The 18121-nt window shown below is 45.3% G+C and overlaps 1 protein-coding gene and 1 long non-coding RNA gene across 9 annotated transcripts in view; both read left to right on the plus strand.

Moving 5' to 3' along the window:
* Positions 1-18121, plus strand: part of LOC124010383 (acrosomal protein KIAA1210-like) — a 36488-nt gene that overhangs the window by 4799 nt on the left and 13568 nt on the right. For 3 of the 8 annotated variants that reach the window (XM_046322776.1, XM_046322779.1, XM_046322775.1), the window contains 5 exons: positions 6366-6448; positions 9614-9788; positions 10338-10470; positions 13777-13917; positions 14385-14450. In XM_046322776.1, the coding sequence (XP_046178732.1) occupies positions 6366-6448; positions 9614-9788; positions 10338-10470; positions 13777-13917; positions 14385-14450 (598 nt within the window). Of the gene's footprint in view, positions 1-2631; positions 2689-6365; positions 6449-9613; positions 9789-10337; positions 10471-13263; positions 13289-13776; positions 13918-14384; positions 14451-18121 lie in introns of all 8 variants that reach the window. The other 5 variants (XM_046322778.1, XM_046322777.1, XM_046322773.1 and 2 more) reach the window with 4 other exon arrangements.
* LOC124010385 lies at positions 12722-13099 on the plus strand. Its single transcript, XR_006834424.1, has 3 exons — positions 12722-12781; positions 12934-12972; positions 13046-13099. It is a non-coding gene; the product is annotated as an uncharacterized LOC124010385 (long non-coding RNA).

The raw sequence follows: 18121 nt of genomic DNA on the forward strand, positions 1-18121 counted from the left end.
CACCAAAATGTTTATTTTTCCTCTTGTTGGATTCATATGTTCAAGCTATTATTGAAGATGAATGCATTCACGCATGTTAAGCCCTGTTGCACACAACATCATGTGAGCGCAACACACAGAATGTCTCTCTTGCTACACACAACTCGTATTTGGGACAGATGTGTGGCCTAACCCTTCCGCACTGAACGCACCCTTGATGCAACTTGTAAATTCAAGAAGCTTTTTCTCAAAGTCAGACTTAGTCACTCCTCTCATTTAGAAAGAGTGAGGAGAGGACATTCCATGGGTTTGTGGCTCTGGTTCAAGACAAACATTAAGGTATGTGAGGTTTTACTCAACAGCTGAATATTTTTTGTTGTTGTTGAAAAAACAAAACTGTACTGTGATGAGCAGACCATCCACTTGGATATGCAGCCTCATATATTGGGGCGCCACCCAATGAAAAGTGTTCACTCAGCATAACAGAGAATGGTGGGTTGAACCTCCAATAAAAAAAAGACGGCACATCCTTCATTGATATCCTGAAAGTCCGCCCATTGTAACTACTCTAGGAGTTCTTCCTTCCAGGCAGCTGTGCCCTGCAGTAGCCTTGTCCCGGGTACTGTGCTTCTCCTGTTAAGTTTCATTGGAGCTGCTGTTTGGTTGCTGTGATCATCTTGTATGTTCTGGGGAATCGATGGTTTAGCCCAGATTGCATTCAGTTTGGACATCTTTATGTAGGGCTACTTGCCTACTACACCCACTACTAATGAACTACACTGCACATCATCTACGGTGCCTTTGGAAAGTATTCAGACCCCTTGACTTAGTCCACACTTGGTATTATTATTCTAAAATATCTTTTTTAAATTCACTCATCAATCTATACACAATACCCCATAATGACGAAGCAAAAACATTATTAAACCCTGAAATCTCACATTTACATAAGTATTCTGACCCTTTACTAAATACTTTGAAGCACCTTTGGCAGTGATTACAGCCTCAAGTCTTCTTGGGTATGACTCTACAAGCTTGGCACACCTGTATTTGGGGAGTTCCTCCCGTTCTTCTCTGCAGATCTTCTCAAGCTTTGCCAGGTTGGATGGGGAGCATTGCTGCACAGCTATTTTTGGGGGTCTCCAGAGACATTAGATCAGGTTCATGTCCGAGCTCTAGCTGGGCCTCTCAAGGACATTCAGAGACTTGTCCCGAAGCCACTCCTGCGTTGTCTTAGCTGTGTGCTTAGGGTCGTTGTCCTGTTGGAAGGTGAACCTTCACCCCTGTCTGAGGTCCTGAGTGCTCTGGAGCAGGTTTTCATCAAGGATCTGTCTTTGCTTCTTTCATCTTCCCCTCGATCCTGGCTGGACTCCCAGTCCCTACCGCTGAAAAACATCCCCAGAGCATGATGCTGCCACCACCATTCTTCACCGTAGGGATGGTGCCAGGTTTCCTCCAGACATGACGCTTGGCATTCAGGCTAAAGAGTTCAATCTTGGTTTCATTAGACCAGAGAATCTTGAGGTGCCTTTTGGCGAACTCCAAGCGGGCTGTCATGTGCATCTTACTGAGGAGTGGCTTCCGTCTGGCCACTCTACCATAAAGGCCTGATTGGTGGAGTGCTGCAGAGATGGTTGTTTCTCCACAGAGGAACATCGCGTTCTTGGTCACCTCCCTGACCAAGGCCCTCCTCCTACGATTGCTCAGTTTGGCCAGTCGGGCAGCTCGCTTTGTCATTATGGGGTATTGTGTGTAGATTAATGAGGAAGGCTGTAACGTAAGAAGATATGGAAAAAGTAAAGGGGTCTGAATACTTTCTAAATGCACAGTATATCTGTCCTCGGCGCTCCATGCTCCACAGGCTATGTGTATAAGCTAGACTGCCAGAGGACTCTTGCGCCAGTTAGTTTATACAGGCATGCCTTTAAATTATATCAAACAAAATGGCCAGTATCATTGCTTGGCATTACTGCTAAATATATTCACATGGAGCGTTTTATTTTTTACCTTAAAAAAAACATGCATAAAAACTTTGGCGTTTCTGAGAATTTTTGTGTTCAACATAACTGAGTGGAATGTGTTGTGTACCGTCCCTACTTAAGATAATGTAATTGCTTATTTATTTATTTGCGCTGTTACATAGGCATATTAGTCTATATTGGATTGACTTCAGATATGGTTTGATATAAAATTATGTGAACTCCTACAAACTCCGTATTTCCTTTTCCACAAATACTAGAAGTATCCTGGATGTTGAGAAGAATACGGTCTCCGAGGACACTGAGTGTGTGTGAACGTTAGAATCAAGGTGTTGTCTGTCTCGTACACCTTGCTAGTTGCTTGATTGCAAAACATAGGTGACTCCTCATATCTGGCTCTGAAATAGGGGATCGCCCAGTACTGAAATAGGGGATCGCCCAGTACTGAAATAGGGGATTGCTCAGTACTGAAATAGGGGATAGCCCAGTACAAAAACAATACTCAAACCTGGCTGTGTCTTGGAACTGGCCCGACTCAACTGTTGAACTCCCTGTGATCAAGTATTTTCTCATCTTCTAAATAATGTTTTTGTTTATCTAACAATCTCTTTTGTTCTCATAATGTAATACTGCTCCTTCCCACCAACTCTCTTCCCTTTCAACCCCTGAAAAGTTAAGACATGAAACAGAGGACGTCATCGCTGTTGGTCAGTATTGCAGTCAGTCCAAGGTCAGTCCATTAGCCCTGCTGAACCCTCCTGCCCCTGAACCATGTTGCCCCACTGTGCCGTGCGTACTCAGTTGTGTCCTCTCCTTTTCTAGAGGATGTTAAGCTGTGGAAGCAGAGCTGTTTGACTGGGGTTGGTCACATGGTCAGACCCTGGGAGGTTATGCTTCATAGGCTAGCTGTGATGACAACCCCAGGCTGCATTCTCCCCAGAATGCTCTCTGTTGGTCACAAGTAGTACTCCTTCCCATGGTCTAGTCTATACAGATCCTCAGTCTCTCTCTTATTATCCCCTAGTCTTAATCGACTGTGTGTGATGTGTTTGTGGTGTAGATGTATTGGTAGTGGGGGGTTTCAGTCACACATTGTCTCCCTTGGTATTGGTGGTGGGGGGTTTCAGTCACACATTGTCTCCCTTGGTATTGGTGGTGGGGGTTTCAGTCACACATTGTCTCCCTTGGTATTGGTGGTGGGGGTTTCAGTCACACATTGTCTCCCTTGGTATTGGTGGTGGGGGTTTCAGTCGCACATTGTCTCCCTTGGTATTGGTGGTGGGGGTTTCAGTCGCACATGGTCTCCCTTGGTATTGGTGGTGGGGGTTTCAGTCACACATTGTCTCCCTTGGTATTGGTGGTGGGGGTTTCAGTCGCACATTGTCTCCCTTGGTATTGGTGGTGGGGGTTTCAGTCGCACATTGTCTCCCTTGGTATTGGTGGTGGGGGTTTCAGTCGCACATTGTCTCCCTTGGTATTGGTGGTGGGGGTTTCAGTCGCACATTGTCTCCCTTGGTATTGGTGGTGGGGGTTTCAGTCGCACATTGTCTCCCTTGGTATTGGTGGTGGGGGTTTCAGTCGCACATTGTCTCCCTTGGTATTGGTGGTGGGGGTTTCAGTCGCACATTGTCTCCCTTGGTATTGGTGGTGGGGGTTTCAGTCGCACATTGTCTCCCTTGGTATTGGTGGTGGGGGTTTCAGTCGCACATTGTCTCCCTTGGTATTGGTGGTGGGGGTTTCAGTCGCACATTGTCTCCCTTGGTATTGGTGGTGGGGGTTTCAGTCGCACATTGTCTCCCTTGGTATTGGTGGTGGGGGTTTCAGTCGCACATTGTCTCCTTGGTATTGGTGGTGGGGGTTTCAGTCGCACATTGTCTCCCTTGGTATTGGTGGTGGGGGTTTCAGTCGCACATTGTCTCCCTTGGTATTGGTGGTGGGGGTTTCAGTCGCACATGGTCTCCTTGGTATTGGTGGTGGGGGTTTCAGTCGCACATGGTCTCCCTTGGTATTGGTGGTGGGGGGTTTCAGTCGCACATGGTCTCCCTTGGTATTGGTGGTGGGGGGATTTTAGTCGCACATGGTCTCCCTTGGTATTGGTGGTGGGGGGGTTTCAGTCACACATTGTCTCCCTTGGTATTGGTGGTGGGGGGTTTCATCTCTGAAGTGTTATTTCTCTGTGAAGCAGGTAACATTTACTCAGAGATACAGAGGAAATGAAGAGGCCGATTGGAGATCTTTCTCTCTCTCTCTCTCTCAATTCAAAGGGCTGACAAACATCGCGGAATGTTTCAACTCACAAAATAATACTTCGAATGTTTATATAATATCTTTAGTTCAGTAAAGTTACTACTAGACAACACATTGTCTGAGAAACTGAACTTTTTCTCAGGTGCTTTCTGTTAGATTGGTTTTCATAACTATTCTAACAGAAAACACCCGAGAGAAGGTTCAGTTTCTCAGACAATGTGTTGTCTAGTAGTAACTTTAGCTCGTCTGGAGTGGGCCTGTCTGTTGTACTGTTTGGTACAAGCATTGCCAGGGGAACAGGGAAGCCAGTTTGAATGTATGTTTATTTATAACTGTCAAGGGTTTGTAAATGGTTGAAATAAACAACTAATGTAATGAAATGCACTGAAAAAGGCCTGCAGTTAGGAGTTCAACATATGATATTCTCACAGCTGGAATAATGATGTTGCCATGTGTTTATTGATTATTGAAGAAGATTTCAGATACAGAAGGCACATGTTTTATCTCACACAAGGAACATTCTGTTCTTATTGAACATCAATGACATGGATGGGGTAGTCTCAGGCTGAGTTGAATAGCTTTAAGCTATTGGGACAGGGCCTTGGACTTCAGCGGCGATGTAACTGTAGATGTTACGTAACCGCAGACACAGGAGGCTTCCAGCAGCCTACGTCACACCAGGAAGCGGAGTCCAAGTACTGCCTTTGAATTTTCTCAGCTGGGTTTATATTTATTCTCTGACTGCCTCCGGTATTTGTACTACGCTTCTGGGTGTAATGGTTACAAGTTTTAGTATTGTAACTTCTAATCATTTCGTTCACTGTTTTTGTTGAGTGTTCCTTGCTCTTATAGTCATCACATCCAGACTTAAGCTAATGTGGAAATAAACAAGTCAATCCTAAGATATTATATTTGAGAATTCTTCATTAAGACCGCCCCCGAGACATGGATATAGATTTTGACAAACATAGCTGCTCTGAGCTCATCAGGTTCTTGACAGAGTTGGCATGATACCATATAGGCGGAGGAGGTAATTACCTTATTAACGGAGTAATTCGTTTTGCATGTGCGGTCGAAATCCAAATTGCCTCCACATCCTGTTTAACCATTCCGTGGGGCCAAGGGTTGTGTCTAGCTGTCACTGACCGCTGATGGCTTCCTCCTGCTGGGTCGGCATGGCGTGTCTGAGGCTATCCTGCTGGGAGCTCCAGACCAGCGCTAGCTCCAGCCCCAGGCAGCCCCCTCCAATAATCTGCCCCAGGCACAGGCTGCTTATCTCCGCCTCATCCTGTGACATGACAGGGCGGTGTCACTGAGGGCATTGTAGTAGAGAGAGATTGGTAGGCTGAGACCATCCCTGATCTCTCCTTCTATAGAGAGCAGGGTTATGAATGTGGTTGTTGCCCTCAGTGGAGATGCACACAGCTGAGTTACAGTAAATAGGGATGAATGAAATAGTGCCTGATTTAATCTACATTGTACTCAGCCCAAACTGACTGTGGTCTCATTATTAGTTGCCCAAATCCCTGGAAGGCTTTCTTCTATAATATAGCTAATTATCTCCCCCTTTGCTCCATAGTCAATGGTTCTCTCCCTCTGCTCCATAGTCAATGGCTCTCTCTCTCTGCGCCATAGTCAATGGCTCTCTCCCTCTGCGCCATAGTCAATGGCTCTCTCCCTCTGCGCCATAGTCAATGGCTCTCTCCCTCTGCGCCATAGTCAATGGCTCTCTCCCTCTGCGCCATAGTCAATGGCTCTCTCCCCATAGTCAATGGCTCTCTCCCTCTGCGCCATAGTCAATGGCTCTCTCCCTCTGCGCCATAGTCAATGGCTCTCCCCTCTGCGCCATAGTCAATGGCTCTCCCTCTGCGCCATAGTCAATGGCTCTCTCCCTCTGCGCCATAGTCAATGGCTCTGCGCCATAGTCAATGGCTCTCTCCCTCCGAGCGTTGTGCCAGTAACCGAAAGATTGCTAGATTGAATCCCCAAGCTGACAAGGTACAAATCTGTCGTTCTCCTCCTGAACAAGGCAGTTAACCCACTGTTCCTAGGCCATCATTGTAAATAAGAATTTGTTCTTAACTGGCTTGCCTAGTTAAATAAAGGTTTTAAAAAATGACTCTCCCTCTGCTCCTTAGTCAATGACTCTCTATCTCCCAGCAGTGACTGCAGTATCATGGCCTCTGGACCATCAGATGTGTTGACCAACCAGGATCCAGCAGACACCACTGAAGAGTGCACAGGTAAACCCATACTTTAACTAATTGCTAGCCCTTTAAAGGGGCTCTTCACTTTTCTCTGGTCATGGAACTATGTCCGTCTGTGGTAGTGCTATGGTCAATGTGTGACAGCAGATCCTATTTGATCAGATTTACAGTATCTAATCTGTGGATCTATGCCTCCCCTGAAGGTTCATTGCAAGTTGAAGTGAGATGATTTTATCATGATGAGAATCCTTCCACAAGATCCATGCTAAAGTGTTTCTTCTAGACCAGTGTGCTATTATCTCTTTATTGCAGAGAGCACTGTGCTTCAGGGAGGATCAGGTCAAGCTTAGGAAGGAGATTTTCTTACAGTTTTATTGGCAGGAAATGAAGTACAAAAAATAAGAACATAAGAACACATTTTCCCACTGTCTGTCTGCCAACCCTTCACCCTGCTGTGATGCGCTCTGGGAACAAGGAAGTGAGGATCTGCAAGGTCAGGCTGGGAAGCGTCTCTGGAGGGCTTGCTGGGACGTGGATTAGCCCTTTCCTTCAGGAATAGCTCCCACTGAAAAGGGGAATAATCTACTCTATCAGATTGAATTTCTAAAGCAGAGCACAGAGGGCGAGGTACATTAAAATAAATAATTTGTCAATGGCTGGCGGTGTGCTGGCCGGGGGATAATTTGGAATACCCTAATGGGCGGCTGCCTCATGGCAGTATCCTCGTGACGACCTGGGAGGATAGTGGGGGACAGGGGTGAATATTCCAAGGAGTTAATCTTCAGTCAAGATAGTAGTAGTTCTTTGTGTACTACAGACTAGGTCTTGGTCATGACTCTTCCCAAGATTTTTTTATTTATAATACACAGTTTATTAGGTACAACCATCTAATACTCCCGAGTGGTGCAGCGGTCTAAGGTACTGCCTCTGTGCTTGAGTCATCACTACTGACACCCAGATTCAAACCCGGCTGTGATTGGGAGTCCCATAGGGTGACGCACAATTGGCCCAGCGTCGTCCGGGTTTGGCCGGTGTAGGCCGTCATTGTAAATAAGAATTTGTTCATAACTGACATGCCTAGTTAAATAAAGGTTCAATAAATAACATATTTTTTTCATAAAAGTTCTGCGTCGGACCCCACTTTTCCTCCAGAACAGGGTGAATTCTTCAGGGAATAGATTCTATAAGGTGTCGGAAACGTTAGTTGCTGAATTGGTATCAAGGGACCTAACGTGTCCCAGGAAAATATTCCCCACACCAGTATACCACCGGCACCAGCCTGTACGAGGCAGGATGGGTCCATGGACTCGTGCTGCTTACACCAAATCCTGACTGCCATCAGCATGATGCTACAGGAACTGGAATGTTGTCGAACCAGGCAATGTTTTTCCACTACTCAATTGTCCAGTGTTGGTGATCGTGTGCCCACTGGAGACACTTCTTGTTTTTAGCTGATAGGAGTGGAACCTAGTGTGGTCGTCCTCTGGTAACAGCCCATCCTTGACGAGGACTGACGAATTGTGTGTTCCAAGATGCCGTTCTACATACCATTGTTGTACTGCACCATTATTTGTTTGTTTATGGTCTGAAGCTTGCATGATTCTTTCCATTCTCCTTCCACCTCTCTCAACAACCTTCTCGGTAAACCCTAGACACTTTCGTGCTTGAAAAGTCCAGGCACCAATGATCATACCACGCTCAGTCGCTTAGGTCACTCGTTTTTCCCATTCTAACGTTCAATGGAACAGTAACTGAATGCCTCGATGTCTGTCTGCCTGCTTTATATAGCAAGCCACGGCCACGTGACTCACTGTCTCTAGGAGCGATACATTTTCATGAACGAGGTGGTGTACCTAACAATAAACTGAGCAGTGAGTGTATATTATAATAATAATAATAATAATAATAATATGTCAATTAGCAGACGCCTTTATCCAAAGTGACTTAGTCATGTGTGCATACATTTTCTTTATGGCTGGTCCCGGAAATAGACCACGTACCCTGCCATTACAAGTGCCATGCTATATATCAACTGAGCTACAAAGGACCACGTTTACCTGGGATAACAGTTTGTAATAGGTTGAACATCAGCTCAAGGGGAGTAAGTTGTGGTTGGGTACGGCAGTGGTCTCCAGATCAACAAGTAAATTCTGTTTCTGACTGTTTATCTCCTGGTCATGCATCTCCTTCATGTGTCCCATCTAGGCCTACATTTAGCCTGTTTGACAAAAAGACCCTCTCTGAACAGAATGTCTTTGTGTTCACATTTCCAGCTATATGTACAGTATGCATCCAAAATATGTAGTACCTCTCCTATTGGGATGACGTTTTCCATGAATTGTTGACTTTTCCAGCCATACTGAATGGGCCAGTTTAAAGTGTGTGATCATACCAGCTCTAGGCCTTGTCTACAGTTGGATCTCAAAGTCTTTTCCAGAGCATGTGAGCCAGTCACGGGATGGTGTGGCTTTATATATAAATAGTCTCTCACTAGCAAGCTTCAATCCTCCAAGCAGCACTCACTCTTTAATCAGACGATTGCATTCCTGGCTGCTGAAGGGCTCCATCCGAGGATTGTTCATGTTGCAGTCATCCCCTCCCAAATATTGGCAACATTTCTATGGATCCAACTAACTTGACCTTCTCTTTTAAGAATTGGCCATTCTGCTTTGTTTCTGGTTATGCTGCTACTTTGGCGTAATCGACATATTGTTTCTAAAATAGCTTGATGTGTTGTATTCATGAGCTGTAGGCACCACCCTTATCACCTAGCAAATGTCTCAGATCTTGGCCTGCTATTATTCTCAACAAAGGAGTTGAGAGAGTTTACACTCACAAAAAAACACTTGAAGTAGTTAAAAAGAGGTGTTGAGAATTTCTACTGTAGTGCTAATGTAAATGGAACAGTGGGAGTATTTTTACCATCTCATTAATGCTACCTGGGTTTATGACCAGCAGTGTAACTACTCTCACTTGAGTTCACATGAGGGAATAGTTACATTTCAAATAATGATTGAGGTTCGTTACAAAGCTTTCAGTTAGGTGGTCTTATTTGTTCAGTGGTGGAAAGATGTGAAGGAAAATGATAAAGAATATGGTTAAAAACTGGTGAAAACTGGTAGCGAAGGAATAGGCCCCATTTGTTAACTGGAGATGAATAACCTCTGCCATGCTCTATTCTTAATGTGATCTTCAATGTAGGCAAGAAGAAGTCCAAGTTCCAGACCTTCAAGAACTTATTTTCTAAGAAGAAGAGAAAGGAGGCCGCTGCTCCTGCCAGGGGGGACAGTGGGTTGAAGTGTAGCCAGTCTAGTGACAATGTCAACGCCCCCGAACCTGCACTTCTCATCCGCTCTGAGAAAGACGAGGGCTCTGGGTAAGATGGTTTTCTTTTCACAATACAGGCAATTTCATTTTATTCCCAAGGAACAAATGCGTCATTGAATTTCTACCGGGTAGTGTGAAGTCTGCTCTACATATGTTTACAACTTTAAAGGTACATATTTGTCCTAATTTAGAGTGGACTGCTGTAAATGAACGTTCTCCCTACCACTTAGTCACCTGAATAATAAACCCAGTCTTCTCCGCTCATTCTAGAGCTTAGTGAATATTTATTTTTTAAGCATGCAGCCTTATAGGCTACCTGCTGCAGATTCAGGGGCTGCGTCCCAAATGGCTCCCTATTTGATGCACTACGTTTGACCAGGGTCCATAGGGTTCTGGTCAAATGTAGTGCACCATACAGGGAGTAGGGTGCCATTTGGGACAGAGGCAGGGCTAGGGACTTGTCATTTCTGCTTTTTAGGTTTTTCTACAAACTTTATTAGACTTAGTCCTACATGATTGAATGGAGATGACCCAGCCACTGCCTAGAAGCGCAAATGTTCTGATCTGTCATTTTTTTTTCTATTTCATTCTTTCAAAGGTCAAAAATAAATATGGGTAATAAGGCTCTGTCACATGACAGTGTCTTTGTCTCTGAATCTCCCCTGTCAGAGGTGACTGAGGGTCTGGGAGTCTCTCAGGACAGCATCCATGGGAAAGTCAAGTCTCTACAGGTGGGTAGTAGAGCCTCTCCTATTCCTCCACACTGGGACTGGCTGTAATATGACCTGTTGTAGCTATGCTCCTATACTTTACCATCTCCGACATTCAGGTCTCTCCGTCTGTAGAACCTGGGTATAAAATTAGCCTGTCTGGTCATAAGCCAGTTAGACTGGGCGCTAGTTAGCCAAGGCTCATCCTTAGTTGTCACCTGTTCTAGACAGCATCCCACCGAAGGTCAGATTGTACGTACAGAACTCTGAAGCACAACACAGCTAGTGTTGGCTAGGCACAACCACATGCTAGAACAAGGAGGAGATAATCGAGAGAGAGAGACTTGGCTGGTGTTGTTCAGTCATTTTGGAGAAGGATATGGATTCTAAAGCCTGGGAGGAAACAGACCTGAGACTGTGTCCTAGGGAGCAGCTGAGCTCATACTAATAGAGTATTTTCAGTTTGTGTGTCTGTGGTACCGCTTTCTTTCACCACACACAGTCTATTTCTCAGCTAGAGAGGAGCTATTATTTCTTTAACACACTTTCACTTATCATTCCACTTTGAGAAGAGTTCTCTACCAATGGGTTGGATAGCATGGTCTTGGAGAACACTTGGTCTGACAGGAAAAGTTACTCTGCTTAGTAAACTAATCCTGCACACGCATCATGATAGCCACTCCCTATGAACACATAAAAATACTGAAAACACTTGAAAATAGCTAGGAGTGGTTGATAAGTATGTTATTCCCCTGCAGCTCCAGCTGAAACAATCAGGCTCTCCACCGTCTCTGTTGAAACAGGTCATCAGGCTCTCCTCCGTCTCTGTTGAAACAGGTCATCAGGCTCTCCTCCGTCTCTGTTGAAACAGGTCATCAGGCTCTCCTCCGTCTCTGTTGAAACAGGTCATCAGGCTAGGCTCTCCTCCGTCTCTGTTGAAACAGGTCATCAGGCTAGGCTCTCCTCTGTCTCTGTTGAAACAGGTCATCAGGCTAGGCTCTCCTCCGTCTCTGTTGAAACAGGTCATCAGGCTAGGCTCTCCTCCATCTCTGTTGAAACAGGTCATCAGGCTAGGCTCTCCTCCGTCTCTGTTGAAACAGGTCATCAGGCTAGGCTCTCCTCCGTCTCTGTTGAAACAGGTCATCAGGCTCTCCTCTGTCTCTGTTGAAACAGGTCATCAGGCTAGGCTCTCCTCCGTCTCTGTTGAAACAGGTCATCAGGCTCTCCTCCGTCTCTGTTGAAACAGGTCATCAGGCTCTCCTCCGTCTCTGTTGAAACAGGTCATCAGGCTCTCCTCCGTCTCTGTTGAAACAGGTCATCAGGCTCTCCTCCGTCTCTGTTGAAACAGGTCATCAGGCTAGGCTCTCCTCCGTCTCTGTTGAAACAGGTCATCAGGCTAGGCTCTCCTCCGTCTCTGTTGAAACAGGTCATCAGGCTAGGCTCTCCTCCGTCTCTGTTGAAACAGGTCATCAGGCTAGGCTCTCCTCCGTCTCTGTTGAAACAGGTCATCAGGCTAGGCTCTCCTCCGTCTCTGTTGAAACAGGTCATCAAACAGGCTCAGGCTCTCCTCCGTCTCTGTTGAAACAGGTCATCAGGCTAGGCTCTCCTCCGTCTCTGTTGAAACAGGTCATCAGGCTAGGCTCTCCTCCGTCTCTGTTGAAACAGGTCATCAGGCTCTCCTCCGTCTCTGTTGAAACAGGTCATCAGGCTCTCCTCCGTCTCTGTTGAAACAGGTCATCAGGCTCTCCTCCGTCTCTGTTGAAACAGGTCATCAGGCTCTCCTCCGTCTCTGTTGAAACAGGTCATCAGGCTAGGCTCTCCTCAGTCTCTGTTGAAACAGGTCATCAGGCTAGGCTCTCCTCCGTCTCTGTTGAAACAGGTCATCAGGCTAGGCTCTCCTCCGTCTCTGTTGAAACAGGTCATCAAACTCTCCCTCCGTCTCTGTTGAAACTCAGGCTCTCCTCCGTCTCTGTTGAAACAGGTCATCAGGCTCATCAGGCTCTCCTCCGTCTCTGTTGAAACAGGTCATCAGGTTAGGCTCTCCTCTGTCTCTGTTGAAACAGGTCATCAGGCTAGGCTCTCCTCCGTCTCTGTTGAAACAGGTCATCAGGCTAGGCTCTCCTCCATCTCTGTTGAAACAGGTCATCAGGCTAGGCTCTCCTCCGTCTCTGTTGAAACAGGTCATCAGGCTAAACAGGTCTCTCCTCCGTCTCTGTTGAAACAGGTCATCAGGCTCTCTCTCTGTCTCTGTTGAAACAGGTCATCAGGCTCTCCTCCGTCTCTGTTGAAACAGGTCATCAGGCTAGGCTCTCCTCCGTCTCTGTTGAAACAGGTCATCAGGCTCTCCTCCGTCTCTGTTGAAACAGGTCATCAGGCTCTCCTCCGTCTCTGTTGAAACAGGTCATCAGGCTAAACAGGTCATCAGGCTCCCTCCGTCTCTGTTGAAACAGGTCATCAGGCTCTCCTCTGTCTCTGTTGAAACAGGTCATCAGGCTAGGCTCTCCTCCGTCTCTGTTGAAACAGGTCATCAGGCTCTCCTCCTCCGTCTCTGTTGAAACAGGTCATCAGGCTCTCTCCTCCGTCTCTGTTGAAACAGGTCATCAGGCTCTCCTCCGTCTCTGTTGAAACAGGTCATCAGGCTAGGCTCTCCTCTCTCCTCTCTGTTGAAACAGGTCATCAGGCTCTCCTCTGTCTCTGTTGAAACAGGTCTCTCCTCCGTCTCTGTTGAAACAGGTCATCAGGCTAGGCTCTCCTCCGTCTCTGTTGAAACAGGTCATCAGGCTAGGCTCTCCTCATCAGTCTCTGTTGAAACAGGTCATCAGGCTAGGCTCTCCTCCGTCTCTGTTGAAACAGGTCATCAGGCTAGGCTCTCCTCCGTCTCTGTTGAAACAGGTCATCAGGCTAGGCTCTCCTCCGTCTCTGTTGAAACGGGTCATCAGGCTAGGCTCTCCTCCGTCTCTGTTGAAACAGGTCATCAGGCTAGGCTCTCCTCCGTCTCTGTTGAAACAGGTCATCAGGCTAGGCTCTCCTCCGTCTCTGTTGAAACAGGTCATCAGGCTAGGCTCTCCTCCGTCTCTGTTGAAACCGGTCATCAGGCTAGGCTCTCCTTCGCCTCTGTTGAAACAGGTCATCAGGCTAGGCTCTCCTCCGCCTCTGTTGAAACAGGTCATCAGGCTAGGCTCTCCTCCGTCTCTGTTGAAACAGGTCATCAGGCTAGGCTCTCCTCCGTCTCTCTGTTGAAACAGGTCATCAGGCTAGGCTCTCCTCCGTCTCTCTGTTGAAACAGGTCATCAGGCTAGGCTCTCCTCCGTCTCTCTGTTGAAACAGGTCATCAGGCTAGGCTCTCCTCCGTCTCTGTGTGTGAAGAAGATGGATGACGCAGGAACTCTTTCAGAAGATGACGGCCTGCCCTGCAGCCCACCAGAGTACTCCACCCTGCACACTGTCCTGGCTGGGGTGTCCCACAGGGTACGCATCATTATGCAGTCAGGACTGGCATAGTATTCATGGGGTCTGTGCGGTCAACTACGTAGCTGATTCTTGTCTTCAGTCCCTATTATAATTGTGTGGTATGTACTACGTGACTGTAATCACACGGTCCCTGGTACATACAATAGATATACAATACATACCACATATTCATGCTTCATGAAAGCTACCAAGAGGATAACTCCATGCAGTCATGCTTACTTATACAGCACAGGAGGCTGTTGAGGGGAGGATGGCTCATAATAATGCCTGGAATGCAGTGAATGGTATTAAAACGTATGGAAACCATGTGTTTGATATCATTCCAGGAATTTCGTTCCAGCCATTACAATGAGCCCGTCCTCCCCAATTAAGGTGCCCCCAGCCAGCTGCGGTCTACAGCTCTATTACTGCCAATCACCCTTTTTCTAACTGCATTGTCTCATCCCATCTGTCTCTAATTCCAGTCTTCCAAACCGGTGCAGAGGAACAGCTCCCTGAGTCTGGAAGGGACCGACAGTGATGAAGACCAGGTAATAACCAGTTATCCATGTCTCTAGTTTTCTTTGTTTTTGTTATGTGCTTCCTGTTCAGTGGACACTGTGAACAATCTTCCTGATCATTTGATCACCATGACCAATCAGAATATGAGTGGGCTATTTTGTCATTTGATTTTAAGAATAAATTAATGTCCTCCAGACGAATTCCATGAGTTGATGTCTCAGAGCACATCTTTCTTTTGATGAGGTATGAAAGCTGTGTGTCTTTTGATGAGGTATGAAAGCTGTGTGTCTTTTGATGAGGTATGAAAGCTGTGTGTCTTTTGATGAGGTATGAAAGCTGTGTGTCTTTTGATGAGGTATGAAAGCTGTGTGTCTTTTGATGAGGTATGAAAGCTGGTATGAAAGCTGTGTGTCTTTTGATGAGGTATGAAAGCTGTGTGTCTTTTGATGAGGTATGAAAGCTGTGTCTTTTGATCTTTTCTTTTGATGAGGTATGAAAGCTGTGTGTCTTTTGATGAGGTATGAAAGCTGTGTGTCTTTTGATGAGGTATGAAAGCTGTGTGTCTTTTGATGAGGTATGAAAGCTGTGTGTCTTTTGATGAGGTATGAAAGCTGTGTGTCTTTTGATGAGGTATGAAAGCTGTGTGTCTTTTGATGAGGTATGAAAGCTGTGTGTCTTTTGATGAGGTATGAAAGCTGTGTGTCTTTTGATGAGGTATGAAAGCTGTGTGTCTTTTGATGAGGTAAAGCTGAAAGCTGTGTGTCTTTTGATGCTGGTATGAAAGCTGTGTGTCTTTTGATGAGGTATGAAAGCTGTGTGTCTTTTGATGAGGTATGAAAGCTGTGTGTCTTTTGATGAGGTATGAAAGCTGTGTGTCTTTTGATGAGGTATGAAAGCTGTGTGTCTTTTGATGAGGTATGAAAGCTGTGTGTCTTTTGATGAGGTATGAAAGCTGTGTGTCTTTTGATGAGGTATGAAAGCTGTGTGTCTTTTGATGAGGTATGAAAGCTGTGTGTCTTTTGATGAGGTATGAAAGCTGTGTGTCTTTTGATGATGAAAGCTGTATGAAAGCTGTGTGTCTTTTGATGAGGTATGAAAGCTGTGTGTCTTTTGATGAGGTATGAAAGCTGTGTGTCTTTTGATGAGGTATGAAAGCTGTGTGTCTTTTGATGAGGTATGAAAGCTGTGTGTCTTTTGATGAGGTATGAAAGCTGTGTGTCTTTTGATGAGGTATGAAAGCTTTCATGTCAGATGCAGTGTTGAGCAATAGGAGTGAATCAGGATGGAGACATTGTTGAGCTTCATACATCCACAATATGTAGACCAGTGATGAGCCCGTCCTCCCCGTTGGTCTGGGGTGCAATTTCAAAGTTTGGTTGTGCATCACCAGTCACTCAATTAGCCCATGTCAGCAAAAAAAAGGTGTGATTGGTAAGTTAGTCTAGCGGCCAGCTATCTATACTTGTAGTAAACGTGGTCAAATTACCGACCGGGCAGGGGCCCATTGATCATCAGTTATCATATTAAAAACGGCAAATCTTTGCCTCCACACTATGGCAGAATGTGTAGAATTGCACGGAGCTTCTATTACTTTTCTGTCAATGATGGCAGACCATTTTCTCTTCCTCTGTCTTTTCCACACAGCCATGAGTTTAACAGGTCAGAATGGAGGGGGAAACCTCCAGAGAGTACCTGACTCCATTCAGCATTTTAAAATCTCATTTGGTTTGTGAACAACCAGTGTAGACTAACAATAAAATGCTTACAGTCCTTCCCAACAATGCAGAGAGAAATAATAGAAACATTCTAACACAAGGAATAAATCCACAATGAGTAACGATTGGATATATACATGGGGTGCCATTACCAGTGGATGTACAGGGGTATCGGGTAGTTGAGATAGCTATGGACATATAGGTAGGGATAACGTCTTACCTGGTGTCTTGTGGGACGTCAGAAAGATGGGGGATAGTCCCATGGGCACAAGACAGGACTACTATATCTTACCATGTGTGATTTTCAGAAGTTGCTGACTGTTCACACACACACACACACACACACACACACAGACAGACAGATGCAATAGTTTGTGCCTGAACCTCCAAATAGTTGTCATGTGCTTGTGTTTTGCCTTGTTTGAGATGTTTCAGCTTGACCCAGAGCTGTAACAAGCTAGAAGAGGTTTTTTCAAGCCATAAGAGGGAGCGTACTGTTGAACAAGCCATAAGGGGGGCGTACTGTTGAACAAGCCATAAGGGGGGCGTACTGTTGAACAAGCCATAGGGGGGCGTACTGTTGAACAAGCCATAAGGGGGCGTACTGTTGAACAAGCCATAGGGGGCGTACTGTTGAACAAGCCATAAGGGGGAGCGTACTGTTGAACAAGCCATAAGAGGGGCGTACTGTTGAACAAGCCATAAGAGGGAGCGTACTGTTGAACAAGCCATAAGAGGGAGCGTACTGTTGAACAAGCCATAAGAGGGAGCGTACTGTTGAACAAGCCATAAGGGGAGCGTACTGTTGAACAAGCCATAAGAGGGAGCGTACTGTTGAACAAGCCATAAGAGGGAGCGTACTGTTGAACAAGCCATAAGAGGGAGCGTACTGTTGAACAAGCCATAAGGGGGAGCGTACTGTTGAACAAGCCATAAGAGGGAGCGTACTGTTGAACAAGCCATAAGAGGGAGCGTACTGTTGAACAAGCCATAAGAGGGAGCGTACTGTTGAACAAGCCATAAGAGGGGCGTACTGTTTGTTGTACCTCCTCTGTGTGCAGTGAGCACCACTGAGAAGCCCAGCACAAATCTTTAGTTGAAGATGTTGACCTGACAGTAATATTGCTGCATGTCATTCGACAGCTCCGTTTCTGCAGGATGTATTGTTTAACTAGGAGAGAGGAGGAGGGGTGTGTGTCTCCTGTGTGGTCTGAATTCATTCCAATGGTTTTCTCTTGCATTCAGACTGTCTGCTACAAATGGGGACGTAACACAACTCTGCCAAGTTGAGCTCTGGTTATAGTCAGGCTATGGAACAAACAAAACATTTAATTTACTATATATCTAATGATCTAACCCACTGCTGGATACAATAACAAACACAACACATTTAATTTACTATATATCTAATGATCTAACCCACTCTGCTGGTTACAATAACAAACACAACACATTTAATTTACTATATATCTAATGATCTAACCCACTCTGCTGGTTACAATAACAAACACAACACATTTAATTTACTATATATCTAATGATCTAACCCACTGCTGGATACAATAACAAACACAACACATTTAATTTACTATATATCTAATGATCTAACCCACTCTGCTGGTTACAATAACAAACACAACACATTTAATTTACTATATATCTAATGATCTAACCCACTGCTGGATACAATAACAAACACAACACATTTAATTTACTATATATCTAATGATCTAACCCACTCTGCTGGTTACAATAACAAACACAACACATTTAATTTACTATATATCTAATGATCTAACCCACTCTGCTGGATACAATAACAAACACAACACATTTAATTTACTATATATCTAATGATCTAACCCACTCTGCTGGATACAATAACAAACACAACACATTTAATTTACTATATATCTAATGATCTAACCCACTCTGCTGGATACAATAACAAACACAACACATTTAATTTACTATATATCTAATGA

The sequence above is a fragment of the Oncorhynchus gorbuscha genome, linkage group LG23, assembly GCF_021184085.1.
Source record: "Oncorhynchus gorbuscha isolate QuinsamMale2020 ecotype Even-year linkage group LG23, OgorEven_v1.0, whole genome shotgun sequence".
Classification (NCBI taxonomy): domain Eukaryota; kingdom Metazoa; phylum Chordata; class Actinopteri; order Salmoniformes; family Salmonidae; genus Oncorhynchus; species Oncorhynchus gorbuscha.